Consider the following 27,491-nt stretch of genomic DNA (forward strand, 5'->3'; position numbering starts at 1 on the left):
ATCCAATATATGCATTATCTTGCTGCCCAAGAAAAATCAAAATCAAATCAAACCGAAAAAAAAGAGAAAGAAAATAAAATGCAAACAACAAAAAGAGTGAGAATGTTATGTTGTAAGCTATACTCAGGTCCCAGTTTTCTCTCTGTGTGATGGCTCACATCATCACAAAATCATTGGAACTTGTTTGAGTCATCTCATTGTTGAAGAGAGCTATGTATCGTCAGAATTGATCATTGTGTAATATTGATGTTGTTGTGTACAATGATCTCCTGGTTCTGTTCATTTCACTTAGCATCAGTTCATGTAAGTCTCTCCAGGAATCATTGTAATCATCCTGCTGGTCATTTCTTACGGAATAATAATATTCCATAACATTCATATACACTAACTTATTCAGCCATCCTCCAGCTGATAGGCATCTACTCAGCTTTCAGTTCCTTGCCACTACAAAAAGGGCTGCCACAAACATTTTTGCACATCTGGGTCCTTTCCCCCTTTTTATAATCTCTTTGGGATACAGACTCAGTAGAAATACTGCTGGTTCAAAAGATAAGCACAATTTGATAGTCCTTTGCATATAGTTCCAAATTGAATAGAGTATATTTAAAGGAGGGGAGAAATGTGTGTGTCTGTTCTTGAATCAATTTCCAGTAAGTGTAAGCATTTTATTTGAAGGTAAAAACCCAAACATTTGAAAACCAAAATAACTTCAAAAATTTAATGGAAAAAAATAACTTGCCAACGTGAGCAGCAATGACATCCTGGAAAAATAAGTAGTAATATTCCATCCCTCTCCTCTTAAAAATTGGATACTTAAAATCAGTTCACAGAGACCAGTGAAGTATCAATTAAGAGACATGCTTTCGAAGAAAAGAATAAAATAAGCATTTATTAAATGATTAGCACTTTTTACAAATGTTATCTCATTTGATCCTCACATAATCTTGAAAGGTAGGTGCTGTTATAATTATATTTTTATTTCATTAAGGAAATTTAAACAAGGGTTAAGTGATTAGTTCAGAGTCACATAGCTAGTGTATGGGAAGTAAAACAAACAAACATCAAAGAGAAACTGAGAAATTTTTCTAGGAAAAAACCAATAAAAACGGAATATCAAGTTGCTAGCAAAACAAAATATGAAAGGTTCTTCGATTACTGATGGAATTCAAACCACTGATTATTGGATCATAGCAAAGGATGGCACTCAGGGAACTTCTAGGGCTGAAAAGCAGTCATGTCTTTAGTGGCCTTAAAAAGTTATTGTTGAACACAGTAATAGCAATATTGTACAATGCATAACAGCTGTTTTCAGCAAAATAATCATCCAAGAGAATCCCAAAGGGGTCATGATGAAGCATTCTAGCCACCTCCAGAGAAAGAACTGTTATTGTTTGAATGAAGACTGAAATATGCTAGTTCTTTCTTCTTTCTTTTTCTTTCTTCCTTCTTACATCCCTCTTTCCTCCCTTCCTTCCCCCTCCCACTCCCTTCCTTCCTTCCTTCCTTCCTTCCTTCCTTCCTTCCTTCCTTCCTTCCTTCCTTCCTTCCTTCCTTCCTTCCTTCCTTCCTTCCTTCCTTCCTTCCTTCCTTCCTTCCTTCCTTCCTTCCTTCCTTCCTTCCTTCCTTCCTTTCCTTTCCTTTTTTCTCTGAGTCATTGCTTATAGATATTTTGGAGACTCTTTCTTCTTCTTGGTTTGGCCCTTGAGAATCCCTGCTCTGACCATTCTTCCAGCCTACTTCAAACGATGTTAGAGCTGAGCTCTGCCACAGAGAGGGAAGATTTGGGGTGGTCCTATTGGTGCTTTCTTGAGAAATCCAGGATTTCAGGGACAGGTTGGGAAATTACAAATTTTCAGTGCTCCCAAAATGATCTGATCCAATGTAACATTTCATTGTTTTACTTCTGTAAATTTTTGAACTGGTTTTGGGTCTATGTGACAGTAGACTGCTGCTGAACTCCAATTAAATTGATATTTAACCAATATCAGATTACTTGCTGTCTTGGGGAGGAAATTCATTCAATTTACTTAGTTCTCTCTCTGGCCATGTATGGTACTTTCCATCACATCTATTGCAATTTCCTTGAATCACCTCACTATTAAAAAGAGCCAAGTCCATCACAATGATCATCACATTTTCTTTTCCTGTCATTTTAGCCAATCTGAGAGGTAAGAAATGGTACCTCAGAATTGTCTTAATTTGTATTTCTCTAATCATTTATACAGTATCTTAAACATCACTGATGATCAATGTATATATATAATAAACACTTTAAATGTGCATTTGCAGTATTGATTTAATTGATTGATTTCTTATTTTCATTAGAGACAGGAGAAATGAAAAATGACATTTTTAAAGGAGTATATTTGAATGTAGTGGGAATCAGGAGATTGGGATCTAGTCCAGCTCTGTCACTAAATGTGATTTGGGTTCAAATCATATTACCAATTAATTAGCAGGTAGGTGAGAAAAGGCTAAACCTAGAGATAGAAGGATCTGAGTTCTAATTCAGCCTCAATCACTTAGCAATTATATGATCCTAGACAAATCCCTTTTCCTCTTTCTGCCTCAGTTTCCTCAGTTATAAACAGAGACAATTATAGTATCTACTTCACAAGTTGGTTATATGGATCAATTTAGAAAATATTTGTAAAATGCTTTGTACAATACCTGGGACACAATAGGTACCATATAAATGCTTATTCCCTTGCCTTATCAATTTCCTTTTGAACTTTCTCAGCTTCAATTTCTCTTTCTATAAAATGAGGTATTCAGATTAGATATTTTTGATTTGCAGTATTCTAAGAGTTTATGTAATTCAAGGAGTTAATAGTACAGAGGGATAGTATGTAAAGCATGAATTTTTTTCCTTCTGATTTCTAATGTTTACCCTCTTCCATTTTCTTTTTTCAGTGTCCTTCCTTGACTGAAATGCATTCAAGGTGGCATTGGGAAGGACCATACTTTCTTAGATTATAGATTTAGAGCTAGAAGTGACTTTAGAAGCTCACCTAACAGACTGAGCCAGAGTGGTTAAGTCACGGTCACATAGTTTGTAAGTGGCAAACTTGGGATTTGAACTGTGTTCTTTGACTGTAAATCTTGTTGATTGTGATTATTAGAATAAATAAGAAAGTATGATGTATTTCCATTGCCTGCAACTGGAAAGGAAAAAGAATGCTAAATATAGGGTTGGAAATTATTCTCTATCAATTCATAATATATATTAAAAGAAACCTTTTATATAAAAAGGGTACAACTTGGGGAGTCTCTGGCTGAACTGCAAGTGTGGAATTCACCAAACAGGCTTGAGCTGAGTTGGTCTGGAACTCCTAGCCACTCCCCTTAATGAAATATGACTGCATGACTAAGAAGTGGGAGGTGTAGTACTTGGTCTTGTTACACCAGTCTGATCTTTCTTAACAGAACAATTCGGACACCTCCAAAATTCCTTTCCTTCAGAAATCTGTACACTGCACCAAAAATGGCTAAGCAAGAAAAGACGCTCGATCTGAAAAAAGACCATTCAGAGCCAAGCTAAGACTGGACCCACAGAATGGTTCTGAAAGAAGCATCAGCTTACCTGGTTGTGTGGCTTCTCTGTACCTTGATTCCAACTTTGCTCACAGGTAACCTAGTGGTTATTTGGGGTCTGAGAATGTGGGAGGAGAAACAAAGCAAGATACCTTTCCCTGGGTTTGAATGCTTGACATGGACATAACCAAAAAAGTCTTGTGTCTATGTTTTAAAAATAATAATAATACAAAATACTCTCAGAAGGTAAAAAGAAGTTTATTTCCAAATTCTGTCCATTTTCTAATTTCCAGGTGGCAAGCTAGAAAGGTAAAATTGATTAAAAGAGAAAATGCTTATGGCATAAATCAGGAGTTCTAAAGGTTGAAGGAATCCTACCAAATTTTGCTTTTTTTTCTTTCTTGCTTTCCAGTTTCTAAATCTTAAAATGTATATGCTCTGGAGGCTTCACTCCAGAGAACATGTGTGCTTCAAGGAGAACATGCTATGGGTTTTATAAATTTTCACTTCAAGATAACCGTATATAGGGAGGAACAACTAATTAGCATGAAACTAGTTCCAAACCATCTAAGAAATGATTTCTCTCACAAATTCTGATCATCACATAAAAAGCAATGGGGAAGAAATGTAATATTTAAAAATAAATAATTTTAGTTGGAAGGAATTTTCTCAGCAACAGAGCTTTCTACAGACTTTCTTGACATGCTCTGGTTTGCTTGTTTCAGCTTGTTTCATCATTCCAAAATCCTAGCCTCAATTGTCTTAGATTAGTTTTCATGTCATAACTTGCCTAAGAGGGGTTTCTTTCTTTAAATCTGCCTTTTCAGTGTTGACTTGAACCTGTAACAGAACGTGTTTATTTCCTTTGAAATAAGGACAATCTCAGGGCTTATGTGGGACAGCACTTCAGAAATGGTACCATTTGTAACCTTTAGACGATGCTTTTTTTTTTTTTTTTCCTTAAGAATTTAACTATTTTATCCTGCTACATCCTTGCTCAAAATGGACAGTTATTCTTTGTTGACTATGACCTTCAGTCTAAACTCTCCAGGACCATTCACAATCTGGCCCATTCCTATTTCTTACAACCTTATTTCTTCAAATGAAACTTCAAACTCTGGACTCCTCACAGTCCTGAGCACGTGGTGTACCATTTCCCCTTCTTATCTCTGCTTTTGTCATTCATTGAATAGAATATTTTCCTTATTTCCTTTTTACTCTCTGGATCCTCCATTGCCTAGTTCATATACCTTCTTTTCCGTGAAGCTTTTTCTGACTGTTTTAGTCTTCACAAATTCTTTCTCCTAAACTTCAATAGTACTTTTTATCTGTATGAATGGTTAATTCATAAACATTCGAATTAAAAACATAGCAATATAATATAAATTACATTTTCATGTCCATTCATATTCAACTCTTTTTGTTAGAGATACTGGTTGTCATTTTTCTTCCCCAATGGATTAAGGAAAACACTGGTTCATTGACAATGCCCAGATTCACATAGTTACTAAGTTTTAAACTCAGCTCTTCCTGACTCCAGTCTCAGAGCCACATAGTTGCCTCCTTATTGAATGCTAACTTAGTATTAATAATGCATAATATTTGTATAACATTTTAAAGTATATTGTGCTTTACTCACAACTGTCTGAGGCAGATAGTACAATAAAATTAATTCTACTCCAGAGACTCAGAGAGGGAAAAGGTAAGTAGTCCAGGATCATACATTAATAAGTGCTTGAGTGAGGATTCAAATTTTAGTTTCCTGATTCCAAGCAAGTTTAGTATATTACAGACAATGTTTTATATATCTGTCTACCCAGATTATAAATTCCTTCTGAGAACACCCTTGCTTCTTTGGTATCTTTTACAGGATATATGTTCAATACATACTTCTTGGGTGGCTGATTTTGTGAAGGAGGAATCAAGAAATATGGCATTAGTGTCAGAAATTCAGTATAAATACATATATACATATAATATGTATGCCTATGTGTATGTGTATCCCTCTCAACTTATTCAGGTAGAAAGTTTCTAATTTGTGAAACTGTAATAAACTTCATTTAAAGAATGACAATATATTTGAGAAAGGAATTAGTCCACTCCCCCATTTTTTAACTTTAGGAAATGGTTTCCCAAGGTCATGTGGCTAATTAACAGCAGAAATTGGTCAGAGCTCAAGTTTTAGGACTTCAGCACTTTTTCTTTGATACCATGTTTTCTGGCAAGGATAAAACTTTGTAATGTTTATCATCTATATCTGCATTCTGTTCTGAGAAACATCACTTCATTCAACTCTTCCCAAATAAAGTACAGATTCCTTGAAGCGAATGATCTATTTTCCATTTCTTTATATGCCCCATAATATTTAGTCCTTTACAAACATTAACAAATTATTTTGTCTGACATTAGAGATTGTATGCAGCATTGCAACTTAATGTTATCATCACATCCGGTGGTTCAGTCACTCATATTGTCAGCTGCCCATTGCCATTATAATTAGCTTTTCCAAGAAATTCATTACATTCTCGTTGGTCCATTTCCTTTAGCCCATTGAAACGCCTACAACTTATGAACAATTATGAAATATGAACAAAATTTTTGCTTTCAAGATCTTTCCTGATCTGTCTGCTTCTGAAATGTCATCTACACAGATGTTATGAGATAGGAAAGGATGTTATGGCTGAGGAGAATCACTGATGCTGTGGTTATATGTTTTTGTATCTGTTCTCTAATGATTTCAAAGCTTCTGCTAACACTAAATTGCCATAGTATTCATTATCAAAGAGCATAGTAAATATAGATTAAACTGTTTATCTTAGTGAAAGAATTTTTAAAATTTAGATAAAACGCTATGTATATGTGGATTATTTTTAAAATTGCCTTTTTTAGGATTAAATAGCAGGTTTGCATAATAGTGAAATAACCATGGGTTTTATTTTTTTAAAGACCAAAGTAAGTTCATTACCTGGGAGATGGTTGGTTCTCTCTCAATGTGGGTTAATGTAATACACAATAGATAATCTTTAAATGTGTGAGTGTGTGATTATTCTGAGATGTCAATGTGGTTATCATTGAGGGAGGATCAGGATCAGGAGGGAGGAGAGAAAGAGCAGGAATGTGGTTCATACCAGGGATTTGAAGAACTTTGTGGAAAAAGAAGAACTTCAGGAGTAGCAATAATAGAAGCAGACTTTGGAAAGTGTAAAGAGACAGAGCTCTAAAAACTATCTTTTTGGCTTTGGTGAAGTTCATGGAGAATGAAATTGCTCATATTTGTCTTGAAAGATAAATAGAGGAGCAGCTAAATTGCACAGTGGATAGCAAACCAGTTCTGTAGTCAGGAGAACCTGAGTTCAAATCTGACCTCAGATACTTCATGCTTACTAGGGTGTGACCCTGAGCAAGTCACTTATGCCTGATTGTCTCACCAAAAAAAAAGTATAAAGAAGTCTAATGAGAAGAAGTTGAAAGAGTGAAGAAGAGAGGAAAAAAGGGGGTGGGGAGACACCTACCAATCCAATATTTCCTCTGAGGAAAATTTGTGGATAGAATTTTTTCACTGAATATAGAAGCAAGGAATTATCTCTTAGGGAATTTTATTATCAATTCAATCATAATGAATGACTAAGCATGCATTTTAAATAATCAAAGGGAGGTAGGATTGTTCTGTGACTTGGAATTGGAGGACTTAGTTTCATCATTTTAGGGCCTACACATGTGACAGTGGATATCACTCTACACCCCAGACTGGTTTTTTTCCATGTGAAAAATGAAGAGGTTGAACTTGATGATTCCTAAATTCCCTTTCCATTTCTAAATCTGGGATCCTAAATCCAAGAAATTAAGTAATTTATCATCAGTTTTAGATCAACAGGAAAAAAAATGAGTTTATTTTGGAGGAATAATGAAGAAGGAAGTAAAGAGAACAGGAAAGAAAAAAAGCATTTAAACATACCTATTGTATACCAGATCCTGAGTTAAGTGTGGTTACAAATAGTATCTCATTTAATCTTCCCAATAATGCTGGGAGGTAGGTGCTGTTATAATCTCCTTTTCACAGTTGATAAAATTGAGGCAGAGACAGGTTAAGAAAATTGCCTAGCCTCACACAATCAATAATTGCAGGTGAACTCAGGTCTTTTTGATCCCAGTGCTCTATTCAGTGTTGCCGTTGTTAAAGAGGAGGAGAAAAAGAATCATTAATGTTATACCATCTCTGTGGAGTTTATTCCATTACAGCCAAGACTTCAAGCTATGTTCTTTTCTTTAAGAATCAGATAGTTAACATAGGAGATTCATTTTCCTGAGTTCAGATCTGCCCTCAGACTCTTCCTAGCTGTGTGACTAGGCAAGTCCCTTTCCCAAATCTGCTTCAGGTTTTCCATCTGTAAAATGACTTGGAGAAGGAAACAGCAAACCCCTCCAGTTTCTTTGCCAAGAAAACCCCAATATGGGGTCATGAAGAATGAGACATGACTGAACAGCAAAAACAAAATAGGGGGATGATTTAAATGGCTTTCGAGGCTACTTCTGGCCTAGAGAGTTCCTGACTCTATGTTAGACATACTTTGAATCCTTGGTATTTAACTAAATCTTAGAGATCTCAAGGACTCCTTTAAGATGATCTAACCCAAACCTTTCATTTTATAAGTATGAAAACTGAGGCTAAAAATGGGTCATCCAAAGTCATATAGATAGCAAGGAGCAAAGCCAGAACTGAAATCCAGGTCAACTGACATTCAATCTGGTGACATATCTCTGTCTATCTGCCAATCTTAGATGAAGCTGTCATTCTGCCAGCCCCTCCAGACCTTTCTGTACATTCTACTAACATGAAGCATATCTTGACTTGGAGTCCAGTGATTGTCCCTGGAGAAACAGTAAATTATTCAGTTGAGTACCAGGGGTAAGTTTTTTCTTTTTTTTCTTTTCTCCCTCCCTCCCTCCCTCCTCTTTCCTTCCCTCCTTCTCTCTCTCTCTCTCTCTCTCTCTCTCTCTCTCTCTCTCTCTCTCTCTCTCTCTCTCTCTCTCTCTCTCTTTCTTTCTTCTATTGTTTTTCCTTTAAAATTCACTTAGATAATATCTTTCTGTCCATCCAGTTCCTTGCAACACAGCATATGCCACAGGTTGTCATAAAGTTTTGGAAGCATCTTGACATAGTGAGGTAAACTTCCCCAAACCATTGAATTTACACTTAGAAGATGTAGATTTTATTTTTGCTTCTGTAACTCACTACTTGTGCAAATCACTTAACTTAGTTCTTCCTGAGAAGCCTCAGACACTTCCTAGGTGTGTGATCCTGGGCAAGTCACTTAACCTTGTTTGCCTCAGTTTTCTAATTTGTAAAATGAGCTGGAGAAGGAAATGCCAAACCATTTTAGTATCTCTGTCAAGAAAACCCCAAATGGGGAAAGGGTAGGGGGAAAGAAGGGAAAATTTGGAACAAAAGGTTTTGCAATTGTTGATGCTGAAAAATTACCCATGCATATATCTTGTAAATAAAAAGCTATTTAAAAAGAAAGAAAAAGAAAGAAAGAAAGAAAGAAAGAAAGAAAGAAAGAAAGAAAGAAAGAAAGAAAGAAAGAAAGAAAGAAAGAAAGAAAGAAAGAAAGAAAGAAAGAAAGAAAGAAAGAAAGAAAGAAAGAAAGAAAGAAAACCCCAAATGGGTCATGAAGAGTTAAACACGACTGAACAAGGACAACAAAGTCCCTTGGGATTTTAGATTTGTTTGCAGTCTCTCTTGTTATATAGTCTTAATTCAGATGGTTAACCTTATACCTGGAGTTTTTGAACATAGCCAGAATGACATCAACAAAGAGAGGGTAAGGATGATAAATCTACTCTGTGTAAATATGAATTTTTAGATTTAGTTTGTGCACATTGGCTGAAAACTCCTTAGTTTAAAGGCACTTGGGTAGCCTGATAAAAGATAGAGATAAATCTTATCTCTGCTTAGCTTTTTGCTACAATCTTTGCCTTTGGGGAAGTTTTAGGTGTGTACCAGACTATCAGTGATTGGTTGATTTATGAATGTTCTCTTAGTATTTTTTGTTCAGGCATTTTTCAGTTGAGTCCAACTCTTTGAGATCCCCCTAGAGGTTTCTTGGCAAAGATACTGGAATGGTTGCCATTTTCTTCTCCAGCTCATTTTATAGATGGGGAACTGAAGCAAACAAGGTTAAGTGACTTGATCTTGGGCAAGGTCACATGGTAAATATCTGAGGGTGGATTTGAATCCAGGTCTTGACTTCAAGGATGGCTCTCTATTTCCTGGGTCACCTAAACTCTCCCTCTCTTGGTATAGTGACATGGATATCAAAGGAGAAAGTAAAAATGACTAAGTAGGAGAGAGTTTTCCTAGTTAATTATGGGTATTTCAGTCAATCAACAAACATTTAATAAATGTTTATATTTACAATGTGCCAAATACTGTGTTAAGTGCTCGAGATACAATGAAAGACAAAGCACAGAAGTCTCCATTAAGGAGCTTATGTGGGAAACAAAATGCAATCACAAAGAGAATAATTAGTAATAATAATGATAATAATAACTAGCATTTACACAGTACCTATTATGTACCAGGAACTATGATAAGAGATCTAAAGTATAGCTGGAAAATAATCAGAAAAGGTAAAAGGCATTAGCATCTGGGAAGACTGAGAAAGTCAGGTCTCAATAAAATTGCAAAGGAGCAATAGTGAAAATCATGGATTCTGAAGATCCTACTCCCTCCCTCTCCTGAATTCAGATAATGTGTCTTATTAAGAAGTCTTATTGCATGCTTTCTTGTCTTTTACTCAGAGAATATGAAAGATGTTATACTAGCTCCATCTGGATCCCCAGTAGTTGGTGTTCTTCCATTAGCATTCCAGAATGCAATGTTACAGATGACATTACAGCCACTGTGGCTTATAACTTTCGGGTCAAGGCAATATTGGGCACTCAAAGTTCAGCCTGGAGCACTTTGAAAGAGCTTTTCAATCGCAACTCCAGTAAGTAAATCCTTTTTATTCATTTATCACATCTTTCATCTACTTATCTTTCTGCTATCAGTCTTCATCATTATTATCTACCTATGTTTGATCTATTTAATCCAACCTTAGAGCTTCAGGAATGGTGTCTACAATGTTCTCTAATCATAGCTTGCAAAGTTTGGGTATAGTAAAAGAAAAATTTCTTTATATATGTTTTTTATATCGTTAAATTCTGCCCTAAATCCCATGCAGTCCTGCTTGGAGTGCCTCACCTAGTTAAGTATGTCCAGCTATATTTCACTGTATCTTTCTTTCCCCTCTCCATATTTTCACTGGCTTTTGCTAGCCCCCCTTCTCTCTTTTATCTCTGTGGCACTTCTGAGCCAACAAACCCTTCCCTTCCCACTGCTCCCTTATTGGGGTTGTCTCCTATTAAAATCTAAGCCTCTTGAACTTCTCCCCACCTCCCCCAACCCCTTGGAAAGCCATTGTTAAACATCTACTAGCATACCCTTGTTTAGAGATAAATTTATTTAGAGAATCCAGCGAAGTGACTGACTCTTGAAGAAACTTCTTGGAGAAACAACTAACTACTGTCCCAGTTGTTTCTTTGTGAATCTACTCTGTTCTCCTTTCTCTCTACTGTTTTATTATACAGAACAATTAATGAAAAGATTATTTACCAAGAGTTGTTTTTACATTTAAAGTTTTGCCTACTTGTTCTTTCTTTTTTAATGCAAAGGTGAGATAAAAGCTTTAATTATATTTTGCTAAAGAAAATGTGTAAGAGAAGGAAAATCCATGTATGTTTGATTGCTAAATTTAACTTAAGGAATCAACATTCAGGCTTGACAGTCATCAGTTTAACGACAGTGGTCCTCAAACTTTTAAAATAGGGGGCCAGTTCCCTGTCCCTCAGATTGTGGGAGGGCTGGACAATAGTAAAAACAAAACCTCACACTCTGTCTCCGCCCCTCAGCCCATTTGCCATAACCTGGCGGGCAGCATAAAAGTGGCCTGCAGGCTGTAGTTTGAGAACCCCTGGAAGGGCTTGAAGAATTGTATGAATCCTATTTGTATTTTAAAGGGTTTTTGTTTGTTTGTTTGTTGTTTTTTTTTTTTTTTGGAGAGAGTAAGGCCTTTAGAAATGGGACCTCCTCTATAGATTGAAAATCTCGAAAACTAATTTTATTTTCAGACTTTATGCAAGGAGTTTTTCCCTCACTGCTTTCTCAGCCAGAGAGGGATGGAGTGGAGAAAGGGAATAGAGATTTCAAGAAGGTGAGCCAGACACAGTGACCCGAATTGAGCAACAGATACAAAAATGCTGAATCATTATAAAGTTCTAAAGAATGTAGGTTATTCAGTCTGGAAAGAAAAACTAACGAAAAGCCAAGAGGCAATGTAAGAAAGCTGCACTAAATCTTTTTTTGTATGCCTCAAAATTATAGTCATTAAAAACTCCTGCCCTCTGTGAGAACTTTAAAAAGAAATATATATATATTTTTTAAATAAGAAGGTAAAAAGAAGGTATTTAGGATAAAGACTATTGAGTGAGTATTCACATCCAAGTTCATAAACTGTCTTCTAGCCATCCCCTTTCCCTTCTGGTAGGCCTCCACCTGCTCTAGGTGATGAGGTCTAGATAAAGTATATACTAAATGAAATTAGGTTTAATTGAGGTCTAGTGGCAGATTCAGGGTACAGGGAGTCAAATGGAGCTCCCCTGCAACCCCTTTGGATTCAGCGCAAGGATACAAAGTTAAATGAGATCTTGTAATGGCGCAAGAGTCCCCTGTAAAGGAATTTACAGACCCGAAAACCTAGATTGATAAAAAAAAAAAAAATAGTAATAAATAAATAAATAAATAGATAGATAAATAAATAAATAAAGGTTTATTTTAGGGTTTGGAAGTAAGGTTAAAGTCTGGTTAGTAAAAGGAGTTAGATAAAGAGAGAAATACACCAGGAGGTCCGATGGACAGAGAATCTATGATGCAAAGCATGTTGCTAGCATGTTTCGACCCTCTGCAGAGATGATTCCAGCTTGGCTCTTTTATTTGGTAAAAGGGGTGTATGGGTGGAGTCCCAAGTTGGTTCTTTAGGGAGGGCCAGAACCTGCCAGGTGGGGGTTGGGAAACCTGAGCAGATCATTAGTTATCTCAGATCCGGATATCTCCCTTTGGAATACAAAAGGGTGCTGACTAAGGTTAGTCTTGGGAGTTGGGGATCATAAAGGAATCTTAAAGGGGCAACCGCCCGCATCACTAGGTACCCACCTTGTGGTTTCTTGGAGTTAATAGATACTTGGGTCAATGTGGACATGCATAATTCATTTAACTCCTAAGATCTGTAAAAGGCAAAGTCTAGCTTGGTTCTTCTTCATCATAGATCTGTCCCTTGGTGCTCCTTGGTTGTAGCTCCTGTGATGTCTAGCAAGCTTGATCTAGGAATTCTTCTGTTGCCCTAAAAATTTATTACTGGGCTAGGAACTTCTCTGTTAGTCTGTTTCTGCTAATGGATATGCACAGGCTTCCTCTCCAAAGAGCTTGGCCACCAGCTCTATAAGTAGCTTCTGTCTTCTTTGCATCTCTACCAGCTCTAATTCTCTCCATCTGTTTCTCTTCTATCTTAAATGTTTTTTTTCAATTAACATGCATTTATTTTCTCTCCTCTCCCCTTTTCTTCAACTTAAAATAAGAGACAAACAAAACTCATAATAAACATGGGTACTCAGGCAAAACAAAGTGCATATAATCCAATTATTTCAATCAGCTGTCAATCAAGTAATCAATCATTATTAATATAATATTAAAGGGTCAAGGAGTCTACATTGTATTTTATGAATTTATATTTTACTAAGAACTAATTTTGTTAAGATATCAGAGGTATGAAGACTATTCTTCCAGGTACATGCTCTATATGTTATCCTCACTATTACCATTAAGAACATTGTACACTGATTTTCCTGGGAAATTAAACTTGTTGGGATGTGTTTCTGTTCTTCCACCCTTCCAAAGACCTAAAGATTTTTCCTGTAGGAAGGGAAACTGTCACTCATTCTATTTTATCTTTTCACAGCTGTCCTCACCTCTCCCAGAATGAAAATTAGCAAGGATGGCTATCATTTAATAGTGGAATTTGAGGATATGGGACCGTATTTTGAATTCAATGTTACTTATTGGAAAAAGAGCCCCAATTCTCAGGTAAGACTTCCTATATTTGATAAAGAAGGCTTTTGTAGTTCTGCTCACTTTGACATTTTCTGATCCTACCAATATTTAGAGAAATTGGTCCTGTTTGGAGTAGAGCAGACCTATTCATGCAGCTCACTAGGAGAGTAAATAGTTTTCTGGATTTGGAGTCCTAAAAGTCTGTGCAATCACTCAGATCTGAGTTCAAGATATAACCTTAGACACTTACTAGTTGTGTGAACTAGGATAATAAGTCACTTAACCTGTGCTTCAGTTTTCCTCATCTGTAAAATGGGAATAGTAACAACACTTCTTGTATAGTCATGTCCAACACTCTGTGGGTTTTCTTTCTTTTTCTTTTTCTTTTTTTTTTTTTTTTCTGAGGCTGGGGTTAAGTGGCTTTCCCAGGGTCACACAGCTAGGAAGTGTTAAGTGTCTGAGACTAGATTTGAACTCGTGTCCTCCTGAATTCAGGGCTGGTGCGCCACCTAGCTGCCCCCAGTCTGTGGGTTTTCTTGACAAAGATACTGGAATGGTTTGCCATTTCCTTTTCCAGCTCACTTGATAGATGAGGAAACTGGAGGCAAATAGCATTAACTGGCTTGCTTAGGGACAAAGCAACACAGTAAGTAGCTGAGTCCAAATTTGAACTCAGGAAGGTGAGTTTTCCTGACTTCAGGTCTAGCACTATGTCCACTGTTCTAATTTCCCTAATAAAAGCACCTCCCTCTCAGATTTGTTTTGAAGATAAAATGGCATAAATGCTTTGCAAGCAAACTTCAGTGACTTTAAAAATGCTATTATTTTTAGTATCACCACCACCACCATCATGTACAGTGGGCTAGGGATGATGTTATTGCAACATAATAAGGTAGACTCTGATAGATGATCTTAAAATGGTAATCTTCAACCCAACCCAGTAACAATAACAAACAACAAACTTCAAACTTTTAGTATGCTAAGTAGCTCTTACTGATCATTCATAGTAAAACATGGATAGAGTTTATGGAGGATAGGAAGATGTAGAGAAAACCAAACTGGTGAAATGTCAAATCATTCAAAATGATATAAAGGGAAATGCAAAGCTCAGGACAAGAGAGTATGTTGGCACAGAGACTGAATGAACCTTTATACTGAAAGACTGAAATCCATTACTATGTGAAAGGCAAGCTGGTAGGGTTGGTCATTGGCCAGCACAGTGAATATTTGAGGACTATGATTTCTTTAAGGAAGGATATTACTGGCACTCCTTGGCAGAGTGTACCTTGGTCTTCTCTATTGCTTGGTTTGCCAGGCCCTTTGGCTGACCCTCTGCATAAGGTATATTTTTGGAGGCCCCCTTTGCCTATCTGGTAGTATGCCTTGCAAAAAAAAAAAAAAAGGCAGAAACATGAATGAAATTAATATTTGTGGAATGGAAGTAATAGCATTTATTCCTGGAATGGTCTAAACTTTCAATTAGGAATCCATTTTAGATCAACAGAGGAGGCATAAATCTCTTGGGAAGGGATTGTGAAAAGAGAAGGAATGACTGCTACTATTGAACTCTGCTATTTCTTGATCTAGTTTTCTATTATTCATTAGTTTTACTTTGCAGTTATTGTGCCCTAACAAGTTGTGTACATGGCAAAACATTTCCTAATCTTTTTCATCTTGTTGAAATTGGCTTATAAATGCCTCTATCTGCTCCATGTGCACCTGGAGGTGGGGCATCTGTACCCATAGGTGAAAATTGGTATAGGGCGTATGCTGGGGAAGAGGGTGGGTAAAGGAGCAGGCCTTTGAAAAACAGATCTTATTATGATAATTAAGATTCTGAAGGGAGAGAAGTTTGGCATTGCAATTTGGCTGTCTACTGGAGTGCTAAAATTGGGTTACAGATTGCCAACGCTGAAATAAATCTTAAGTGTGTGTGTTGAGGCAGGTTCTGACTTGGGACGGTCAGACAATGACTGGCAGAACTACACCAGTCCAGGAGAAGCCCTTGTAGGAGGGATGGAGTCAAAACCAAAAGAAAACCCAGCTTGCTGAAAGCAAATAGTCCTAAGTATTTACTGTTAAAATGTGGTGCATGAATGAGTAATATAATATTGGTAAGAACTCTATGAAGGTATTGATAATGTGAATTATGTTCCAAGAAATCTGTAATAAGAACATATTCAACCAATCTATATTTCTTTGGAATAGAGCTCTTCCTGGATGAGATATCCCATAACTTTTTATTCCTCAGTCTAGTATAGTAGATAGAACATTTGGATTCTAAGTCAAGGAGGTTTATGTTTCTTTTTTTAAAAATTTTTTTATTTATAATTTTTTTCACAGTATATATGCATGAGTAATTTTTTTTATAATATTAACCCTTGTATTCATTTTTCTAAATTATCCCCTCCCTCCCTCTACTCCCTCCCCCCGATGACAGGCAATCCCATACATTTTACATATGTTACAATATAACCTAGATATAATATATGTGTGTAAATACCATTTTCTTGTTGCACATTAAGTATTAGATTCCTAATGTATAAGTAGAGGTTTATGTTTCAATCCTGTCTCAGAGACGTACTATCTATATGACTCATGGAAAAACTCATAGCTTCTCTGTAAAATGAGAGATTGTACCAGATGACCTCTAAGGTCTCTTTCATTTTGAAATCTAACATCCTTTCAATCACCTTCCTTTTCTTGTCTCTCTTTTTTTTCTCCCCTTAATAGTATTTTCTTTTTTAAAAAATTATGTGTAAACATAATTTTCAACATTTATTTATTTTTGTAAAATTTTAAGTTTCATCTACCCTCCCTTACCTCTCATAACAGCAAGAAATCTGATAGGTTATACATGTACAAACATTTTAAACATTTCATATTAGTCATGTCTTGAAAGAAAAATCAGAACAAAAGGGGAAAACCACAAGAAAAAAAAAGCAGACAAAAAAGTAAAAACAATGTGCTTCAATTCGCATTTAGTCTCCATAGTTCTTCAGGTCTATTGGAATTGTCCTGCATCATTGTATTGCTAAGTAGAGCTGAGTCTATCATAGTTGATCATTGTACAATCTCACTGTGTATAATGTTCTTCTGGTTCTACTCACTTCACTCAGCATCAGTTCATATAAGTCCTTCTAGGCTTTTCTGAAATCATTTGCTCTCTTTTTCATATGAACTACTTTATTAAGTGCTTACTATATGTCAGGTACTATGCTAAGCTCTGGGCACACACACTCACAAAAAGCAAAAAATAGTGTTTACTCTCACAGAACTTAAGATCTTAAAAGATAATGGAGGGGATGGGAGGAGACATCAAATATTTCTTGAAGGCCTACTTTTTGCCAGTCTTTGTACAAAGCACTTTACAAATACTGTTTTATTTGATCCTTAGAACAATCCTATGAGGTGATATCATATTTATATTATATATTTATAGTTGAGGAAACTGAGGCATACAAGGTTTAATTGACTTGTCCAGAATCACAGAACTAGTTAAATGCCTGAGGTCAGATTCTCCTGAAATCTTCCTGACTCCAAGTCCACCACCTATCCACTTAATTGCCTTTTTATAAGGATCAGAGCCATATAAGGAGTTTCAGTTGACTTCAGGTAGGAACTTTCATTAGTATCTTTCCTACTGGTAGCCATATGAGTTGAGGCAAGGGTAGGTCAAGTACACAAAGACCAAGGCCACAAAAGGCAGGAATGGAGGTGGGCAGGAAATGAAAGACACTTTTTAAAATGTATATATATATATATATATATGTGTGTGTGTGTGTTGTCTATGCATCTAGACAATTAATAAAACAATAAATCAAGCCATGATAAGATATATACCCATATATATGTATGTGAAACTATAAATTTATATTATATATATATATTGCTTTTCCTTCAAAGTACATAATAAACTCAAGATGTAATTTTCAAAGTTGTTTTATTTGTTGGTGATTCCGTCTAGCTTTCTTTTGTTTTCTTATTGTTTTAGAACCCTTATCCCTAGTCATTCTCTCTTTTTCCCACTAGGAAAAAGAAATGAACAGCCATTAAGTAAGACATAGTAGAGAAAAACAAATTCTCACACTATGTGCTGTCTCTTTCTACACTTTGAGACAGAATGACAGTAGCATGCCTCATTGCTTCTTTGGAATTGTAAATGGTTATTACATTGATCAGAATTTTTACTTCTTTCAAAGTTTGTTTTTCTTTACATTGTTGTTAGAATCTGAATATTAGAAGTAATTAGATACCTTGTAATTGATCTAGTTAAACCTCTCACTTTACATATTAGGAAACTAGAGCTCACCCAGTCAATGTGAGTCACTCATGCTTGCATAACCTGAATGCAGGTATTCTGACTTCAAACCCAGCACTTTTCATAATATATGCAGAATTTATTGCCTAAAGTGCACAGATGTCTTCTTATGGCTCTATAACCACTAAAAATAAGTCTCTTGACTAAGCCTGCTTTCTGAAAACAAGGCAACAAAATCTTTTCCTTTCCCCAATATTCCTGGAATAGAAATGAGACAATTTTTTTCCTATCCATCATTCTCAGAATATAACTGTATTCACTATGAATTTCCATAAGGAACTCTACAAGATTGTGAGGGAAGGTGGCAGTCTAGTACATCTGGAGACTATGGAGGCGGGAGCCGAGTACTGTGTGAAAGCCCAAACTATCGTGGAAGTTATTGAGAGAAGCAGTGCCTTTAACCAAGTTGAATGTATCAGAGCACAAGGTAAAAAAAAAAAAAAAAAATGTCACCACTTGCTTGGATGAGTGGCTACTTTTTTTGGATGTCTGCTTCAGGAATAATCTAGCCACATTTATTTTTCTCTTTCCACCTCCAAGGTCAGACTAATTTTGCTGATCAAATTCAAATTCACCATTTTTAAGGTTCCAATTATGTCCAAGTCATTGGTTTTGATACTCGGTATGTGGAGAGTAAAAAAAGAATAATAAAGTAGTTCTTGCCCTTAAGGAGGTTACATTCTAATCAAAAAGCTATGATATGTGTTCATATGATTATAATTCAAGGTAGGTTGTGATGAAGGCAAAGGAGACATTTTGACAAAGTGTCCTTAGAAATTTTGAGGAAGAAAAGGACACTTTCATTTGAGAAAACCAGGGAAGACTGAGTAATTTTCCCATCATGTTAAATTATTGGGTGGAACTTTCAGGATGAGGCAACCCTAAGCAGTTGGCTACGACTACTCTGTGTGACTGGCCCAGTTTCATGCTTGTCTAATGTAGCCTTGTGAGTGAGATGTCCTGGTTAAAAACCAGGTCTGCTAATTGGCATTTGGGTGGTCATTATCTGAAAGGATCTCTCTTGCAATTTCTCCCAATCTCTCAAAGAGATCCTAGAGAGTTCTGTGACATTTAAGGAAGTAGATACCACCAGCTTTATTGGTCAAACTTTTGGACAAATATCAGTCTAGGAAAAGAGTGATTGGATATATTTAGCCACAAGGTGACACTCCATGTTTGTTTATTTCACAAAAATTCAGACCTGGAAGGAGCAGAGGCAATGTGGTATGATAGAAATAATCCTGGAGTTGGTGTCAGAGAGTTTAGCTTTGTCATTTAGCTCCCTGTGGGATTTTGGTCAAATGTATGTATGAATCCCAGATTTTTCATCAGGAAAATTAGGGGATTGAATTAGATGACATTTCTTATTTCTTCCAGCCCAGAATATGCTTGTAAATATTTTATTGGTTCTTAAAAAATTAAGAAAAAGTGCATTCAACATACTTTTACATTTAATCTGCATTATTAATATTTTTCCCAACACTTTCTCAAATCTATCTAGACAATCAATAAAACGATAAATCAAGCCCTGATTTGTAATTTGTCAAGTTTTGAGATGTAAATTCCAACATGAAAAATTTAGCAATTGGCTTTTGAGAGCTGGTTTTGAGCTAGCTCCAGCTTACCACTTAGACCTCTTAGCTGTAAATCTATTATCTCAAAAAAAAAAAAATGTTTTTTGAGGCAATTGGGATTAAATGACTAGCTCAGGGTTACACAGCTAGTAAGTAGCTGAAGCCAGATTTGAACTCAGTTTTTCCTGATTATAGGGCTAGTGTCCACCACATCATCAAGTTGTCTCTTTTAAAGCTATTATCTTAGATCTAGCTCATATAATTCAGCCTCTCCATTTTCCATATGAGGAAATAGAAGTCCTGAAGTTGAAATAACAAGCTCTAGCTATAAAAAGCTAGTTAGTAATAGTAACAGAAAAGAGTTCAAGGCACTTAGACCATTTGTGTTCTTGGCAGTGCATTGATTTGAAAGGTTCCTAGAGATTTTTTTTTTTAATTTGCTCTGAAATCAGAGATTTATTTTTCTATAATATGAATGAATGACCTTACAAAGTCTCTAGTGCTTTTCACAAATTTTGAGGGTTAGAAGAAACCATTCCATCCAACCCATTCTTGAAAAATATTCCCTAGTATGTGTTACCCCATTATTTGAATTTCCCCCAGAAAAGAAAGCCTTCCCATCTAATGGAGTTTCTATTCTGTGTTACCATTATATCAGGCTGTCTGTTAAAATGAAAAACTAACTCACATGTAAATATTAATGATTATTAGTGGCTTATGTTATCTCTCCCCTGACATTCTTTGCATTTTAATAAGACTTTCTATGAACTATTTGTTGCTGTTCAGTTGTGTCTGAGTCTTTGTGACCCCCTTTGGGGTTTTCTTGGCAAAGATTCAGGAATATTGTGCTGTTTCCTTCCCCAGCTTATTTGAAGATGAAGTTGAGGCAAAACAAGGTGAAGTGACTTGCCCAGAGTCACGAGTTAGTAGTATTTGAGACTGGATTTGAACTCAGGAAGATGGGTCTTCCTGACTTAAAGTTTTGATTAGTTGATTTTAGTTTGGCCTTCTATCCATTGTTCCCCCTACCTATGGAATTTCAGGGATGGTAACATCTTAATTGTCTATCCCATATATGAATAAAGTTGGCTTTGGCCAGGAATCTCAACTACTATCATCCCATCCATGATCTTCGCCAGCAGTCTTAATTGCTATTTTTGCTGCTTAAATTTTGGATCATTCCAGGCATGGAACAAGAAATGTCTTCAGTAAGCTTTGATAAAGTTGTTTGTTTCTTTGTTTCTAGATGAATCCCATCTGCTGGCTCTTGTCCTGTTTTCCTCTATGGGTTTAATACTGCTTATAGTGGGTCTGCCTCTATTCATTTGGAAAATGAGCCAGTTGCTGCGGTATTCTTGCTGTCCTGTTGTTGTCCTTCCAGATACATTGGTAATTATTTTGTTTTATTTTATTTTACTCAATGGGGCAGGGACTACATTTCATCTGAAACATACACTTTGGGTACTTGTATACATTATGACAGTCAGCACATGCACAGATAGGAAGGAAAAATATATTTGTGGGACTCCATGTTATCTGATGTTAAATAATGACATGATGCTGTGGTACTATTAATCTTTCTTTTCTTTCACATAAAGGAGAATTGTTTGTTTATTAATGATAATTTTCTTCCATTTGATTGTGGCTGATGAGCCTGTGGGCACCAAATTATTTCCTCTTACCTTGTTTTGTTTGAATGATTGCTAATTACCTGGAATTTTGGTGAATGAAAGATTCTAGTTTATAAAGAAGTTCCTTTTTGGTTTATTCCATTCTCTCCCTAAACTAAAATTTTGGATTGTTGGGATTGGAAAAATGCTTGAAGAACATCTAGTTCAAAACTTCTCATTTTACAAATGAAGAAATTGAGGTCTTTAAAGTTACAGAGATTTGCCTGAGTGGTCTTTCCTGCATTGATGAAAAGGAATGGGAGAACATGGGTGTAACAGAAAGGTTCCTCATTGGAGCCAAAGGACTTGAGTTCAAATCCCAGCTCTTCCATTTACTTTCTATGGATGTTTCTTCATCTTTGTGGGTCTCAGTTTCCTCACTTGGAAAATGGAGGGTGAACTGGCCATTTTCTAAGTTCCTATCTAGTAGTAACATCTTGCAAATTCCTAATCTGACTCTTTCTTCCTTTTACCTTTCCAGTACCTTATCCAACTTTCTCCTCCTTTACTATGCAATCTGCTCTCTTGACACTTGCTGCCCCTGCTACAACAAAATGCCATCTCCTGACTGCCTATTTTCACTGGCTATCATCTTTGCCTCCAATGCTCTCCTTCTTCATCTCCATCTCCTGCCTTCTCTGACTTTTTTTCAGATTCCAGCTAAAAGCTTCCCTTCATCAGAAGTCATTCTCCCTTAATGCTATTATCTTCCTTCTGAAATTTGTCTTCATTTTACCCTTTCTCCATCTTGTTTGTGCATAGCTGTTTGCATGTGCTATCTCCCATTAGACTATGAGCTTCTTAAGAGTAGGGGATGTATTTTGCCTTTTTTGTCTATCCCTTTTGCTTAGAACAGTATTTGTTAAACAATAAGTCCTTAATCAGTGTTTTTGATTGATCAACTCACTGATTTTGAGTGAATCAGTATGAAGCACTCTTTATCAATATCTGGTTTCATTTGACTGACACTTCAATTTAAGCAGAACCAATGACATTTGACTCAGTTCCTGATACTCCTCCAATTGGAGTATAATTGATGCTCTAGGTACAAAAGCATGATTGGATAACACCAATGTGTGCAGAAAAAAATGGTTTAACTTTATGAATATAAGGAATAGTTGAATCTTGGCCCATGCCAAAGCTAATAAAAAGAATAGGAGGCAGAGGGAAGAAGTATTTAAGGGGCTACTATGAGTCAGTTACTATGCTAATCACTTTACAAATATTATCTCACTTGATCCAATCCAGGAGGTGGGTACTATCATTATTTTCTTTTATAATTGAGCCAATGGAGGCAAACAAGCAGTAAAAGACTTACCCAGGGTCTTACACTTAGTATCAGAAATGGAATTGAACTCAGGTGTTCCTGTTTGCAAATCTAGTACCTCTATCTGTGTACTACCTACCTACCTCTGATAATAATTAATGGAAGGTAAACACAATAGGGATGAAGTTTTTTTTTTTTTTTTCAAGTGAGCATTGTCCATTTTATTCTTTATTCAGTACTATCTGGAATACTACAAAACAGAATGAAGCAGTGTACTTGTAGGTTGATGAATTTGTTTTTGAGGTATGAAAAGTAGATATTTTAAAATAAATGTACAATTAGCTCTTTAAAATATTTTATTCAGTCTATATCAAATTGCTTACCATTTTAGGATGAGGGGAGGGAAAAGAGGAAAAGCAGAAAAATCTAAAACTCAAAATCTTATTAAAATGAATGCTAAAAATTGTCTTTACATATAATTGGGAAAATAATATATTATAAAATATTTTATTTTTTCCAGTTACATGTAAAAACAACTTTTAACATTGATTTGTAAAAAATTTTGAGTTCTAATTTTTCTCCCTCCTTCCCTTCCACCTCACTAAGAAAGCAAACAATTTGATATAGACTATACATGTGCCATCATGCAATACAATTAACTTTTGATTCCTCATCATCATGTCCACAGAGGGATGGATCTGGGTAAGAATGCTGAATGCTGAATATCTAAGTTATTGATAAAATTTAGATTTGGGATGATTTAGTTCAGGTTTCTCCAAACTTTTCCTAATTGAGAGGGAAAGAACCTCTTAGCATGAGGAAGTCATTGTATGATAGTAGAAATAGTTCTGGCCTTAAACTAATGAAGTCCTGTGTTCAATCCTCATCTTAGCTATTTCCTAGCAAAATGATCTTGGACAAATCATTTCTCATTTCTGGATTTCAGTTTTTTTGTGTAAAATGATTATAGCTGATATCTAGGGTCCAGATTTCACATGAGCCTAGTTTGGATTGTGTCAGTTTTATGATTATCAATCAGTTGAATGGGTGGGGGAGAGTGATTGTGGCAATCCAAGTCACTGAAGTGAGGAAGGAAGCATGATGGCAGGAAGCAGTTTAAAGATTAACCAGGTAAGCCATGAAGATTAATTAGCAGATCAAGATGGATCTCTTGGTGAAACAAGGTTGCCCGCTATCACCATTACTATTCAATATTGCATTAGAAATGCTAGCCTCAGCAATAAGAGTCAAGAAAGAGATTAAAGGAATTAGAGGAGGTAATGAGGAAACCAAATTATGACTCTTTGCAGATGATATGATGGTATACTTAGAGAACCCCAGATATTCTATTAAAAAGCTATTAGATACATTATAACCCCACATAAGTCATCAATATTCTTCTCTCACTAACAAAATCCAACAATTAGAGTTACAAAGTTACAAAGAGAAATTACATTTAAAGTAACTGCAAGGGGCCGCTAGGTGGCGCAGTGAATAGAGCACCAACCTTGAATTCAGGAGGACCCGAGTTCAAATCTGGTCTCAGACACTTAACACTTCCTGGCTGTGTGACCCTGGGCAAGTCACTTAACCCCAGCCTCAAAGGGGGGGGAGGGAAATAAAGTAACTGCAATAGTATAAAATATTTGGGAACCTATCTGCCAAGGGAAAGTCAGGAACTACAGGAGCAAAACTACAAAAAACTTTCCATACAAATAAAGTCAGATCTAACCAACTGGAAAAATATTGTGTTCTTGCATAGGTCATGCAAATATAATAAAGATGATAATACTCTCTAAACTAATCTATTTCTTTAGTGCTCCACCAATCAGACTCCAAAAAACTATTTTAATGACCTAGAAAAAATAACAACAAAATTCATCTGGAAGAACAAAAGATCAAGACTTTCAAGGGAACTAATGAAAAAAAATCAAATGAAGGTGGCCTAGCTGTACCAGATCTAAAACTATATTATGAAGCAGCCGTCACCAAAACTATTTTGGTATTGGCTAAAAAATAGACTAGTTGATCAGTGAAATAGATTAGGTCCAAAGGACAAAATAGTCAATAATTTTAATAATCTAGTGTTTGACAAACCCAAAGACCCCAGATTTTGGGATAAGAACTCACTGTTTGACAAAAACTGCTGGGAAAATTGGAAATTAGTTTGGCAGAAACTAGGCATTGACTCACACTTAACACCCTACACCAAGATAAGGTCAAAATGGGTTCATGATTTAGGCATAAACAATGAGATTATAAGTAAATTAGAAGAATATAGGATAGTTTACCTCTCAGACCTGTGGAGGAGGAAGAAATTTGTGACTAAAGAAGAACTAGAGATCATTATTGATCACAAAATAGAAAATTTTGATTATATCAAATTGAAAAGCTTTTGTACAAAGAAAACTAATTGCAGACAAGATTAGAAGGGAAATAATAAAGTGGGAAAACATTTTTTATAGTCAAAGGTTCTGATAAAGGCCTCATTTCCAAAATATATAGAGAATTGACTCTAATTTATAAGAAATCAAACCGTTCTCCAACTGATAAATCGTCAAAGGATATGAACAGACAATTTTCAGATGAAGAAATTGAAACTAGTTCTAGCCATATGAAAAGATGCTCCAAGTCATTGTTAATCAGAGAAATGCAAATTAAGACAACTCTGAGATACCACTACACACCTGTCAGATTGGCTAGAATGACAGGGAAAGATAATGCGGAATGTTGAGGGGGTGTGGGAAAACTGGGGCACTGATGCATTGTTGGTGGAACTGTGAATACTTCCAGCCATTCTGGAGAGTGATTTGGAACTATATTCAAAAAGTTTTCAAATTGTGCAAACTCTTTGATCCAACAGTGTTACTACTAGGCTTATATCCCAAAGAGATTTTAAAGAAGGGAAAGGGACCTGTATGTGCAAGAATGTTTGTGTTAGGCCTCTTTGTAGTGGCCAGAAACTGGAAACTGAGTGGATGCCGATCAACTGGAGAATGGCTGAATAAATTGTGGGATATGAATGTTATGGAATATTATGTTATGTAAGAAATGACCACGAGGAGGATTTCAGAAAGACCTGGAGAGACTTATATGATCTAATGATGAGTGCAATGAGCAGGACCAGGAGATCATTATATACTTGAACAACACACTATATGATGATCAATTCTGATGGATGTGGCTCTCTTCAACAATAAGATGAACCAAATCAGTTCCATTTGTTTAATAATGAATAGACCCAACTATACTCAGCAAAAAAACTCTGGGAAATAGTGTGAACCACTACATAGCATTTCCAATCCCTCTGTTTTTGTCCACTTGCATATTTGATTTCCTTCACAGGTTAATTGTATATTATTTCAAAATCCAATTCTTTTTATCCAGCAAAATAACTGTATGGATATGTATGCATATATTTAACATATTTAACATGTATGGTCTGGGGTGGGTGGGGGGAAGGAGGGGAAAAATTGGAACAAAAGGTTTGGCAAGGTCAATGCTGAAAAAAATTATTCATATATATATATTGTAAATAAAAAGCTATAAAAAAAGTCTTTCCCTGGTTGAAGATTACAATAATAACATGGTTATCCTGCAAAGAAAATTCATTACTGCTAAATAATGATTCACTTTAAAACCTTTTCCCCCAAATACTTTATTTTTTCAAATACATGTAAAGATTCATTTTTCATTTCAATATTCATATTTTATAAAACTTTGTATTCCAAATTTTTTCTCTCCCTCTCTTCCCCCCTTCCAAGACAGTAAGCAAATTGAAATAGATTATACATGTACAATACTTTTAAACATATAAAACATTTTCTCTTCCAGAAAATAACAGATTCACCTCAGAAGTTAATAAGCTGTAAAAAGGAAGACATTGAAACCTGTGACACAGTTGTGCGGGTGATGTACCCTGAAGAGCTCTTTCGTTCATGGATACAAGAAGCTTTATAGAAAACTCTGGCTGCCTTGTGCATAGTGGGACATCAGGAGCAGCCAGAGAGGACAATTTCACTCTCAGGAAAGGAAATCAGAGAACTCAGGATATAACTTGTGATCTATTTGCCCAGAGTTAGCTGTTTGGCAGAAATTGCTTCAGAAAGACTCTTAACAGTGATATCCTGGTATCATGGAAGGTTCATTGGACTAGACACTGGAAAGTCTGGGCTTTAGCCTTGGTTCTGCTGCTAAAAAACTATATTAATATGGGAAAGTCATTTTCATTCTCTGGGCCTCAGTTTTTCTATAAAATTACAAAATGATGCAGTTGGACTATATGACCATTGGATTTTATGAAGCAGAATTCTGATATACTAATAGTATTAGCTGACATTCATGCTAGCCAAGCAAAAATTGGCAAAATTTTGTTTTACTTACCTACCTTCATAAATACTCTTACCATCAGTCCTGGAGAGTTTGTATCTCCTACCTTCCACTAATACAAAAGCTGCTTGAATGATAGCTATGGATATATTGACATCCATTTGGTCTTCTCAGGTATTGAAATGTATTGTTCACAATTTATTAATTTCCAGTCATTTGGTATTATTTTTAAAATGTCTTTTCATTGAAAAGGGAAGGGTGATTGCCACTATTATAGATACATAAAGATTGAAAGAACTATTTGAGAAGGACCTTTTTGAAATGAAATGTAGTGAGGTCTTGGAATAGGTCCTGGCAAGGATGGACTTTAAGAAAAGTAAAGGATCAAATAGTTCAGAATGGTAGCTTGTATTCTTATTCTTCCATTTTAGTCACAAGTGTGTCTTTCTGACCAGAGTCTAAGCTCAACAAGAGGAGAAATCACATCTTGTTTACATTTTTATATCTTTCAACATGTGTATCCAGAATGCACCTAATAAATGTTTTTCAGATGGATGAAAATCTGAATTATTTCCCTTTTCAATGTTTACTTGCATTATATTCTTTTCTTCTTCTTATATTAGGTAGTTTTATTCATCTATTTCCTTTT

At 35.7% G+C, this 27,491-nt stretch overlaps 1 protein-coding gene across 1 annotated transcript; it reads left to right on the top strand.

Annotated features, from left to right (window-relative positions):
• The first annotated feature begins 3,398 nt into the window (after nt 1-3,398).
• Nucleotides 3,399-27,409, top strand: IL20RB (interleukin 20 receptor subunit beta). Its single transcript, XM_074301617.1, has 7 exons — nt 3,399-3,629; nt 8,314-8,440; nt 10,336-10,526; nt 13,590-13,714; nt 18,279-18,429; nt 20,823-20,965; nt 26,348-27,409. Exons 1-7 carry the CDS (start codon nt 3,557-3,559, stop codon nt 26,471-26,473), a joined length of 936 nt encoding a protein of 311 aa, XP_074157718.1. The 5' UTR covers nt 3,399-3,556; the 3' UTR covers nt 26,474-27,409.
• Nucleotides 27,410-27,491: the final 82 nt, after the last annotated feature.

Source organism: Sminthopsis crassicaudata, chromosome 3, assembly GCF_048593235.1.
Source record: "Sminthopsis crassicaudata isolate SCR6 chromosome 3, ASM4859323v1, whole genome shotgun sequence".
NCBI classification, from domain to species: domain Eukaryota; kingdom Metazoa; phylum Chordata; class Mammalia; order Dasyuromorphia; family Dasyuridae; genus Sminthopsis; species Sminthopsis crassicaudata.

Bases quoted from the DNA above. Each gene is read 5' to 3' on its own strand.
- IL20RB (XM_074301617.1), top strand. From the start codon at position 3,557: ATGGTTCTGAAAGAAGCATCAGCTTACCTGGTTGTGTGGCTTCTCTGT. The intron at 3,630-8,313 runs GTAACCTAGTGG...TGCCAATCTTAG, and splicing joins GATTCCAACTTTGCTCACAG to ATGAAGCTGTCATTCTGCCA. The intron at 18,430-20,822 runs GTAAAAAAAAAA...CTTTGTTTCTAG, and splicing joins TGAATGTATCAGAGCACAAG to ATGAATCCCATCTGCTGGCT.